The following is a 12,175-nucleotide window of genomic DNA, read 5'->3' as shown; positions in this document are numbered from 1 at the left end:
CATTTTCTTACAGCAGAGTCAGGCATTTTTAAAGGGCACACCACAAAACCACAGGGGCCTTGAGCTCGCCAACACTTTCACCACCACCCACCCTCCCGCCAAACCTTGGCTACACCATTCATGCTGGCTACAGGATACAGGAATGCGCTTATCGGTACTCACAGCCCACAGGGAGACACGCAGGAGAGAGATGAAAAGCGGCGTCCTGTCCCATCCGGATATACAATGAACCAGGAGCCCGCCATCATCTGTGCAAAAGCCGGCAGGAAAGGAAAGCAACAGCGGAGGGAAAAAGCTGAGTTACTTGTATGGCATTCTGGATGAAAAGCCTCCCACTGTCCCCGGGCCTCCAGCGGTCTCCGGGGGATAACATGGCATATGTTAGGCCAGCTGCACAAGGCAGAGCCTTCTCTGCATCCTGTCAGACAGAGGAGGCAAGAGCTACAGCAGGCTGGAGGACAACAGATAAGGGGAATATTAGAAATTGCCCAGGAGGAAGGCTAGCTGCAGAATCAATCGCCTAAAAGTGTGCAAAGAGTGCTTGCGCTTTTCATTTAAGCGGAACATCTGGTGTCTTCTTCCCATCTGGAAGTGAATACGGCATAGCAAAAGGCCTGCAGTGGATCTTCCAGAGCATCACATGCAAAACCACTGCTGCGTGTCCTTCACCTTAGGTTCAGCTGTTAACACCTCCTATAGTTTTTCAGAATTCCTTTCTGCCCTTCTCTTCAAAACCCAAATCTACCAGATCCTCCCAAAGAATTAAACTTTTCTGCATTTTCAGTAAGCTATGGAAGCATTTTAAGATACCGTTTTAAAGATTTTAAGATACTATGCCCAAATGCCACATTCTTTCCTTCCCGTTTTTTTTTTTTTTTGGAAATGAGCTTATTAATCAATCAATACTTGAGCCCGAAAGACTGACTGAATCGATCACTGAACAAAGCGGTCCATGCAGGGAGGTTTCCAACCTTGGCAACTTTTAAGACTTGTGGACTTCGACTCCCAGAATTCCTCAGCCAGACAAATATCTCTTATTTTTACACACAGATACTTCTTGACTTACAACCATTCATTTAGCCACACTTGAAGTTTTAAGGGTGCTGAAAAAAAATTACTCACAACCGATCTTCACCCACATGACCACTGTAGTGTCATGTAATCAAAATTCAGGCATTTGACAACTGGCATATATTTACGAAGGTTGCAGCATCCCGAAGTCACAGGGTCTCCATTTGCAACCTTCCCACCCACCTTCCAACAAGCAAAGTCAATGAGAAAAGCTGGATTCCCTTAATGACCACATTGATTCAGCTTAATGACCGTGGCAAAAAGGGATCATAAAATCAGGCATAACTCATTTAATGACCACATTTGCTTAGCAACACAAATTGTGGTTCCTATTGCGGGTTTAAGTCAAGGACTTCCTATAAGCCAAATGTTAATTCTTTTTTTAAAAAATAGAATAGATACTGCCCTGATCTGTGTAGCATAGATAATAAGTAAAGGATCTCTCTGGCACTTATTTTGGGGACAGAGATCTCAAACGGCAGCAAAAACAAAGTCAGAGTTTTCCTGGAGGTTCAATTAACCATACAGAATCCTGTAGAAAAGTGATGAAGATAATAGAGTCTTTTAGAATGACAGAAACAAAGAGAGCGGGCCATGTACAGCTCAAATCACGTGGCAGAGAAACCCTCTGATAAATTAAATCTGTTAGTTTCACAGTTGGTTTCCCAATTTTTGCCTAATTATATCTCCTTGATTATTTTTTTAATGATCACTAAATATTACAAGTCACTTACAAAAATCCCCCAAATCACGAATTCACCAGAAGGAAAAAAACAAAACAAAACCCTCACCTTCACTATTGATAATGGAGATCAGAAGCTTCAGATAGTTCTGTGTCTGCTGTACAAGATCCCAGTTCTGGGTGGGGAGGGGAGAATGGGAGGAGAAGAGAGAAGGAAAATAGAAAACATGAAACAATAGGAATCCATTGGAAGACACATTCTAACCCTATTCGAGAATTGGTCTCAAAAACATTTAGTCTAAATCAGGGGTAGACAACCTTGGCTCTTTTATGACTGGTGGACTTCAACTCCCAGAATTCCTGAGCCAGCATGGCTCAGCTTGGAAACCTCTCCCTTTCCCCTCAGCATGGCTGGCTCAGGAATTCTGGGAGTTGAAGTCCACCAGTCATAAAAGAGCCAAGGTTGCCTACCCCTGGTCTAAATCCATCACCCGCTAACCTAATTGGTTTTTTTGTACATCTTGGCTTCTGTGGCAATATCTCAACTTCCACAAAACCACTTTTACAAATTCTACCTTTTCCTTTTGAGGGGTACTAGTATTTCGTGATATTTAATATTTTCACTTGGCATGCGTTTCCTATCTTAAGTGCAAGACTTATTTTTCTCAACAACATCCCCGAGAATTAGATGGGTCTGAGAGAGAGTGACTAGCCCAAAGTTTCCAAGTGAGGATTTCTGGTCCAACCCCTTCACCACAAAACCACACTGGCTTCCTTGCTCTTGTGCTTCTAGATCAGTGTTTCTCAACCTTGACAATTTTAAGGCGTGTGGACTTCAACTCCCAGAATTCCACAGCCAGCATTGCTGGCTGTGGAATTCTGGGAGTTGAAGTCCACACGCCTTAAAATTGTCAAGGTTGAGAAACACTGTTCTAGATTTTAAGGGCTTCCTTTCTCTTTGTAAGTATTCAGAACCGATTTTGCCAAAAAAACCTACATCCATAATCAATAGGGACTGCGCACCCATTAGGTCCTAATGCAAATTATGGGAGAAAGGCTGCTTCCTGATAAAGTATATCAAGATCTATGTGGGTTTAATTATCCACAGGGGTTGAAGTTCAAAAGGCATCAGTTCTGCTTTTTGGAAAAAAAAAACAAAACTCAAACAATATTCCTTAGCGTAAAGAAAACCCAATTTTACTGAAGTCTGAGAAACTAAAATAGATTTGGGAAGGATCTACTGGCCATAAATGATCTTCCTAGTCTCTCCTATTTCCTTTTTCACCAATCCCACTCTCTACAGGAGTTTCTGGCCTACTCTTCTCCTTATTCAAGACCAGTGGTTCTCAACCTGTGGGTCGGGACCCCATTTGGGGTCGAACAACCGTTTCATGGGGGTCGCCAAACCATGCTGTCCACCATTTTGTTCCCTTTTCCCTAGCTGTCCTACTCCCTCTTATTGGTGGCCACACCCACTTGGGGGTCACCACAACATGGGGAACTGTATTATGGGGTCACGGCATTAGAAAGGTTGAGAACCACTGTTCAAGACCATCTAGGCCAGGGCTTTTCAACCTTTTCACCCATTGTACCACTTTTAGGATATGGCAATATCTGAGTACCACCAGTTTCCTAGCAAGATGTCAAAAACTTGATGACAAAAAAAAAAAAGGAAAAAAGTGATAAAATACAGGTAGTCCTCGACTTACAACAGTTCGCTTAGTGACGGTTCGAAGTTACAATGGCACTGAAAAAAGTGCCCCCCAAGCCACAGCTAAGCAAGACACCTGCCTGCCCACCCGGCGGCGCTCTTCCTGCTGTCCGAGGTGTTCATTGTTGTGAGCACTTTTGTTGAGGATTGGCAGCAGAGGTTGGGTGGAGGGGTGTTTGGTTTTTATTCCCCCCATCCGCTGGGTGGTTGCAGCAGGTTTTGGTCACTTCACATGACCCTGAGACACTGTGACCGTCATAAATATGAATCAGTTGCCAAGCATCTGAATGTAAATCACAAGACCCTGGCGATGCTGCAACATTCCAGCTGATCGGCATTTCTTCTGGGCTCAGCAGAAGCGCCAGGATCAGTGTCAAGCTCCAACTAGAGCCTGGCACTGATCCTGGTGCTTCCCCTGAGCCCTGACAGCCCCGAAGAAGCGCTGATCCTGGTGCTTCCGCTGAGCACTGACAGCCCTGCAGCCATCTCTCGCTCAGGCTTGTGCGGTGCTGCGCCGGTTCAGCTCATTCCCCTCCCCCCTCTACTTTTCTAGGATGGTCGCGTACTACCTGCCAGGTGCCAATGTACCACAGGTGGTACCCATACCACTGGCTGAAAAGCCCTGATCTAGGCTCCTAGCTTGAATATGTCTGTCATGTTTTCAGCTTAAACACATGTCACTTGTGCATGGTGCTTCTCCTATCACTCACTTCCCAATATAGCCAGCTGGGTGACTTTGAGCCAGTCCCTCTCTTGCAGCCTCACAGGGTTGTTGTCCTGGGGAAAACAGGAGGAAGGTATGTTGGATATGTTCAATGCCGTGAGTCATTTGTTAAAATAATAAAGGCAGAGAAACAAACAAACAAGCAAACAAATAGCAGAGGTGAATGTGTTGCAGAGCCATCAGAAGAGGATGCTGTGTGTCCTGTCTTTAGGGAACTACAGCTAGCGGGACACAAGGGATGGGCTTTTTCTGCTGTGGCGCACACCCTGTGGAACATCATTCCCTCTGAGGTAAGACTGGCCCTGTCCTTGACAGTGGTAGCTTGGCACTCAACTGCTTTGAAACTCATCGAATGTGGTAAACGCATTCTGACACAAAAAATTTGTCCCGGTTGTTGGAGTTGTAGCCCCCTCCTCGCCCCCTCCTTGCCCTTTCTTTGCCCTTTCTAGAGGAAACGTCTGCGGCAAAGCTCGCTAGCTCGTAACACAAATGGCAAACCGCATGACAGTTAAACAGGATGTTATGCAGAACTAAGCTCGAGAAGGCACTAACCACATGGTTTTGTTTTGTGTAGCCAAGTGGGCAATATAGGTCAAACATGACATGTACTCTTGACATGCTCTGAGACTAAGTAATGGGAGTGGTTTTAAGCTTATGGCGCAGCAAGAAATTATATGTATGGCACAAATGTATCACATGTAATCAATGCTTATTTGCATACTGTAATCAATAAAGTAGTTCCCGGACTTCGGTTCGGGGCAGTCCCACCCCAAGAAAGCCTCTGTGTCAGGAGTCTTCTTTAGTGTCAGTTCGTGGGATCTGCCCCACGTATGGGGGGATAGCAAAAGTACTATCCCCTCAGGTGGTGACCCCGACGTGATTCGACCCGCAAGTCGAGTGTATGTCCTGTTGCAACTCTCAGGGCCGGTCGTCGCAGAACGAAGCACCCTCCTAGACGTGTATGTCCTGTTGCAACTCTCAGGGCCGGTCGTCGCAGAACGAAGTACCCTCCTAGACATCTCTTGGTACCCTCATACTTCACTCGGCAGGACGCCTACTGCAATTCAGGGCCGGTCGTCGTGGAACGAAGTACCCTCCTAAAACTCGTGAGTATGGGGGCAGAATTCTCTAAGCCTCAGGTTGCGCACCTCCACGAACTTAGGGAATTGACCAAGACCCGACTTAATAATGGAAAAATCTGGCCGTTCCCACCAAGTCAGACCTGGTCAGTCTGCTAAAATATGTTTATCAACAATGCCCAACCTACCCTGAAGAGGGGTCACTCAAACAATCTGTGTGGGTTAAATTAGGAAAGTATTTTCATGAATGATCAGGATGTGTAAAACTGTGACTGTTAATTGTTTCAAATCTAAAGGAAAAAGAATTTTAAAGTTTGCTAGAAATTCTGCTTAAAATAAGCCACAAAAAGGAAATACCTCATTCTGTTTGTCTAGCCAACAAACAGAGTGAAGAAAAAGAATTGTGTTTGTTTGTTTGTTTGTTTTTCTTTCTCTCTGTGTACGCTCAAGAACAGCCTTAAGTTACCAGGAGGGATTGTTTTAAGTTTATCTGTTGGAAAAGTTTCACTTGCATTTACTGTATGTATTTCATCTATCCTTTTTCTGAAAAATGTGTGTCTATCTACAAGAGCCTTTTGAAGCTCAAGTCTGCTTGTGTGGGGAAATAATTTTCCTAAGTTACTTTTCATATCCTAAAACTTACTGGTGAAACTACTATGAAACTTTTCTGAAACAAATAAGCATTTTCTAATCTCTAAAATGATGTGGTCTATTTTAGAATAAATGTTCTCCTACCCTTGACAAGTTCTACACCTTAAAATATTAGGCTTTTAAAACTATTTGGAGTTTTCAGCATTTTCAAACTGCCTGCAAGCTACCCCCCTTTCAATTCTTTTCCTGTCCTTTGTTCTCCATACCTTTTGTCTGCCTCTCCTGGTAGAGTCCACCCAGAAAGGGGGGGGGAGACCCTGTTCTTGTATCTTTCAGCCCTGAAACCCTCTCCCAAGCCTTTGGAAGCAGAACACACAGACCCAGATGCTGCCTCCATCCATTTGAGCCATGGAATTGAGTTTTGAATCCAGCCATCCACTAAAAAGCCACCATGCAATCTGAGTGGAACATTTTCCCAAGTCCTACCATTTCCCCAGATGCCTGTGAGAGCTGCAGAAGGAAGGTGGTGCCATGTAAAGCCTCAAAAGAGAAAATTAAGACTGTGGGGGGAGGGTGGAAACTCATTGTAAACTTTTTTTTTCTTGCCCCATTTGTATTGTAACAAGCCAGTTGAATGTATTAATAGAGAGATGGCACTTGGGAATATGTGGCAGAACAAGTACTAAACACCTTGAACTTCTATCTGGTGGGAGGGAAAATTGATCCACAAGGTTTGTATTGACTATTTTGTAAAAGTAGCTGCACATATATGCACACACACACACCATTCAGAATTACACTTGAGTTTATCTCCTCCACCTACCTTTAGTAAAGTTCCTCAGGCTGATTTTTGCTCTATTGCACCAAAGCTTTGTGGGACCAACTTTCAACAGATAACAAGGGGGAGGGAACTAGGCCCCCTCAGGTGATTTGCAATTCATATGCCCTGACTAAGGAGGCAACAGGAAAAATCCCAAACTTCAGCCCTGAATATCTTGCACTGGTGAGCTCAGATTGGGATTCCTAGAACTCATTATGTGCAATTTAAAGAAAATTTAATAGACTGGCATATTGGACATTACAAACCTGGATGCACTGAATTAAGAGCTAAGGCAGGAAACAACCCTTGAAATTGGGCAGCCAGTGGTCATGTATTAAGGAAAACCATGGCTGTGGAGAATTTTGGGAGGTATGCAAACCTGACTGGAAGCTAAAGGTGACATCCAACATTTGAAAATGATTGGCACAGAATATTGGATACTATAAATTTTTTTTCCACCTAACAAAATTTTGCCCTAACTTTTAGAACTTTATAGATGCCACTAAAGGGATCTTTTTCTGCTGCCTCCATTAATGTTTTAATTTTCTTTTCCTTTTTTTGCTTAATAGTTTAAAAGCTTGCCTACCAAGTCTCTCTGACCAGATCAATTTTAATGTCATACATTTACACACTTAAGGCACAAAGTGGGGATATTGATGGAAGTTAGCCCCCCCAGAAGGAAATATTAAAAAGGAGCAGAAAAATATATTTTCCTCAAAAGGACCATACACCTGGTTAGGTACAAGAAACTGCCAACCATGGACATACCGGACCCTTTAGCCATAACCCTTAGCAGTGAAGAAGATGATTTTTCCTTTAATTAGAAAAAGACAGGGGAGATGTTGGAGTTGTAGCCCCCTCCTCGCCCCCTCCTTGCCCTTTCTTTGCCCTTTCTAGAGGAAACGTCTGCGGCAAAGCTCGCTAGCTCGTAACACAAATGGCAAACCGCATGACAGTTAAACAGGATGTTATGCAGAACTAAGCTCGAGAAGGCACTAACCACATGGTTTTGTTTTGTGTCGCCAGGTGGGCAATATAGGTCAAACATGACATGTACTCTTGACATGCTCTGAGACTAAGTAATGGGAGTGGTTTTAAGCTTATGGCGCAGCAAGAAATTATATGTATGGCACAAATGTATCACATGTAATCAATGCTTATTTGCATACTGTAATCAATAAAGTAGTTCCCGGACTTCGGTTCGGGGCAGTCCCACCCCAAGAAAGCCTCTGTGTCAGGAGTCTTCTTTAGTGTCAGTTCGTGGGATCTGCCCCACGTATGGGGGGATAGCAAAAGTGCAATCCCTTCACCCGGTATCCATCGCTTGTTTGGTACTCAACGCACAAGCTAGAACTTGTCAGTGTCGGCTGCCTTGTGACTCACTACATTATTCCTTATGGGAGGAAAAATTGCTTGGTAACTCATCGTTTTTTTGTACTCACTACGCCTCTCAGAACCACTGTGCCTCAAAACACAGTTGTGTCAACAGACTTGGGGATTTCAAGGATCTGGAAAATTGTTGCAGTGGGATACGCTACACTCTCTTTTAGTAGCGCTTAACAATATGGATGTTTTTGTTACGGAATGTTTTAATGTCTGTTTCTTTATGGCTATTTTTTATTGTACGTCGTATTTGTGAGAAGGACAGTTATATAGATACAAGAAGTAAATAAACCTAATTCCTAAAATTGCTTCTGAGATAACGGGAGATAGGTTGAAATATAATAGACACTTGCTATATTAACAGCTGTCAAAATACCCAGGAAATTCTTTTATATCTCAGCAGGACCCCAATTCAAACCTCTTCAACTCCAGTTTCATTCTGCGCCGTTGCACTTTATTCTAAATAGAATATCTGAACTGAAATTTAACGGGTCCGGGTTATTTTGGGCGGGGAGGATGGTTGTAGAAGCACAGAATCTTCAAAAAATGATGGGGGGAAAACCCCCCCCCCCATATGTGGGGAAAAAAATGGAGAAGAGGAGAAGGGAGCAGAGTTTCCGTATCTGACTCATTACTCAATTGTTCAGGAGAATTAGGTCCCCGAGAATTACAGAGAGCAATAGAAAAATCACTCCACAGCTCAGTAACAAAGCACTTTCTGAAAGATTGATTAGAGTCTGAATATCCTGCTGGGTCCTGACCCACTTCAGCAAAACCCCCAAAATGGGGAAGCTGCACAGCAAAAATAGGACACATATGCTGGTAAAAGATTAGTTTTTCCTCTTTGCACCAGGAACAGCCTATTTTACATGTGCTGCAACGAAAGGGATATTTATTACACAATGGTTTTCTTTTAGAGTGACCCCAAGCCCTCATCCTTTCCCTGCTACTACCCATTCACAATTCTAGCACCACAAAGTTGGAGATAGCCAGAAGAGAGATCTTCTGGTCTACAGACAGCGTATTTTTTTTTAATCTTTTGTTAATTTCACGCACGACCTCACCCCATTGTTTCACGTATTACCCCACAGAAGTAGATCAAGAACTGCGAGAGCCAGGACATGAACACGGGACGTGCTTTCGATAAAAGAGAATAAAGCATCAGGAAAGGGTCATTGTACAAGGTAGTCCTTGACTTACCACCACTCATCCAGTGGCTGTTCAAAATTACAAGGGCACTGAAAAATGTGACCTGGGACTAGTTCTTACACTTACAATTGCCACATGATCAAAATTCAGGTGCTTGGTTAAGTGTCTTTAAGACAGATGCAGCATCCCAGGTCATGTGATCACCATTTGCGACCAAAAAGCAAAGTCAATGGGGCAGGGGTCCTCAACCTTGGCAACTTTTAAGACTTGCGGACTTCAACTCCCAGAATTCCTCAGCCAGCACTGAGGGCTGGCTGAGGAATTCTGGGAGTTGAAGTCTGCAAGTCTTAAAATTGCCAAGGTTGAGGACCCCTGCAATGGGGGAAGCCGGATTCCCTTAATAGCCGTGTGACTAATTTAACAATTGCAGTGATTCCCTTAACAACTGTGGCAAGAAAGGCCGTAAAATGGGGCAAAACTCACTTAGCTACATAAAATCCGGGCTCAACTGTGATCGTAAGTCAAGGACTACCTGTGTCTTTCCAATGCCATTAATCATAGTGACCAAGACTGCTGGGAATTGTAGTTCAGCAACACTGGATGGTTTCCAGTATCCTGTCCCAGAACTGACGGCAAAAGCCACTCTGTTTGGACTGGAGAGAACATTTATTCTGACATAATCCCCAGTCCTAAAAATAACTTGGTTACTTATTTTCATGTTGCATCAATGCTCTTTTTCAGGCCAGCTTCAAGTTTTGTTGAGGTCTTTGTACCCTGCTATTCTCCCTCCACGATCGTGGCAGTTAGTAGTACACTGGCCAGCATTAGGCAAAGCTTCTACTATTATGATTAGCTATTTAAAATTCACCAAATTGCCCTCAAAGGATACTACAGGGTTGGAAATGTGAGGGGCTGGCAATTGCTCACCACCGACTAGAATACTAGCAGTTTTATCTTGTTTTTAAGGGCAAGATCAGTGTTGGGATGCAGACCTCTCTCCGAGAACACTCTGGACTAAACCCAAGTTTGCTTCTGGCCTTTCATTTCCCATCAATCCTATCCTGTCTTCGCTTCCAAAACTCAAGTGAAATATCTGTACATCTAAGTAAAGAATATTTCATCCCAATTTAGCCCCAGTCACAGCTATTTGTTGGTTTTCAGAACAAATATATCACAAGGCAGCTTAACTCTCTCCACCCCCACTCCTGTTCTTACAACTGTGCTAGCACCACCTGGCTGCTGAGGAATTGAAAGAAGATGACTGACATGCTGCAACAATATTCTCACTGGCAAGGAGGAATTAAAAAAAAAAAAAGCAACCCCAGCGCTAAGCTACGCTTAGCAGAATAGAGATGAAACTGCAGGGCATCAGCATAATGTTAAAAGGCTGTTGCTTCGTCATCTCAGCATTCTCAGTATTACGAGAGAGAGCATCCTACAGATGTTGAGCGTTCAGCTTAAACAAGTTTTAAAATACAGGTAGTCCTCGACTTACAGCAGTTCATTTAGTGACCTTTCAAAGTTACAACGGCACTGAAAAAAAAGGACTTGTGACTGTTTTTCACACTTATGACCGTTGCAGCATCCCCATGGTCATGTGATCAAAATTCAGATGCTTGGCAAACAGCCTCATATTTATGACGGTTGCGGTCATTTGCGACCTTCTGGCAAGCAAAGTCAAGGGGGAAGCCAGATTCACCTTACTAACTTAACAAAGGCAATGATTCACTTAACAACTAGGACAAGAAAAATCGTAAAATGGGGCAAACTCAGTTAAGCAGCTTAAATTTGGGGCTCAATTGGGATGGTAACTCGAGGACTATCTGTACTTATTTAACATTATTTTTGATCAGAAAACACAACTGACTGTAAATGTTGTTAAATTCCAGATCTTCCTCCTTTCCTTTCCAAGACTGGGCAGATGATTTTGAGAAACTGTTATCAGCAAAGAAGATCCATCCATACATCCATCCATCCATCCATCCATCCATCCATCCACTCTCACTCACTCACTCATTCATACATTCATTTATTCATTCAATTAATTACAAATTGAAGGGAATAGTTGTAGCTCAGTATTGAACTGTGTGGTCCTTAGTATTCTCTGGGCTCGGTTGTTAAGCTTGCAGATGTTTCATTACCCAACTAGGTAACAACCAAGCTCAGAGATCGCCAAGGACCCGACAATTAATTAATTTTTATGTCAAATGTATATAGCTGCTCATCTCACAAAAGGTGACTCTGGGCAGTGTACAACAAACCCTCAATAGTAAATGCATAAAAACAGCCATTATTAAGAGAGAACTGGTGTTAACAGCAATAATAGAGCCACCTCAAGATCTCAACAGTTGCCTGGGACCCTCAGGCCTGCTGGCCTAGCCAGGTTCTGAGAGACTTCTGGAAAATCAACAGACAGCAAAGTAACCTCACTCTTCATTCTCCCGTAAGGCAGGTGCCAGGGCAGAGAAGATCTGTCCTCTTGGGGCCTGACAAATGTAGTTCCCTAACAGAGCATGCCTATTCTACTGGAACTGATGGGACAGGCAGATATTGAGGGAGAGGTGGTCCCTTCAATAGCCTGGCTCTATGCCATGAAGGGTTCTCAAAGTCAAAATCAGCACCTTGAACTGGACCTGGAAGCAGACTGGCAATCAGTGGAGCTCACGGAGTACAGGTATAACACGTGCTGTTCTTGGGGGGGGGGGCACACATTCTGCATCAGGTGAAGCTTCTGGATACTCATCAAGGGCAGCCCCATGTAGAGGTCTTGCTCTCTTTAAGCAATATTAAGTCAACAGATCCTGGTTGGAAACGGGTAAAATAACTTCTAGAAAAGTACATGAACCTAACCACTGCCTCCTTAACAACAGGATGTGAAGACCCACTCGTTTTGCCCAGCACAAGATTGCTGCTCCATCCAAAAGGCATCCCTAAGTGCTAAAAATCTAGCAAATCATCACTTCCC

The 12,175-nt window shown here is 43.6% G+C and overlaps 1 protein-coding gene across 4 annotated transcripts in view; it reads right to left on the bottom strand.

Annotated features, from left to right (window-relative positions):
- MTMR14 (myotubularin related protein 14) overlaps positions 1–12,175 on the bottom strand; it is a 109,788-nt gene that overhangs the window by 62,984 nt on the left and 34,629 nt on the right. For all 4 annotated transcript variants that reach the window (XM_039355157.1, XM_039355155.1, XM_039355158.1 and 1 more), the window contains exons 10-11: positions 1,863–1,929; positions 163–248 (exon numbers count right to left, since the gene is read on the bottom strand). In XM_039355157.1, coding sequence (XP_039211091.1) covers positions 163–248; positions 1,863–1,929 — 153 coding nt within the window. The remainder of the gene's footprint in view (positions 1–162; positions 249–1,862; positions 1,930–12,175) is intronic.

Source organism: Crotalus tigris, unplaced genomic scaffold (genome assembly GCF_016545835.1).
Source record: "Crotalus tigris isolate CLP2741 ecotype Arizona unplaced genomic scaffold, ASM1654583v1 scf7180000018612.917631, whole genome shotgun sequence".
NCBI classification, from domain to species: domain Eukaryota; kingdom Metazoa; phylum Chordata; class Lepidosauria; order Squamata; family Viperidae; genus Crotalus; species Crotalus tigris.
The sequence above is the reverse complement of the archived record's forward strand: the minus strand, read 5'-3'. Positions and strand labels throughout refer to the sequence as shown.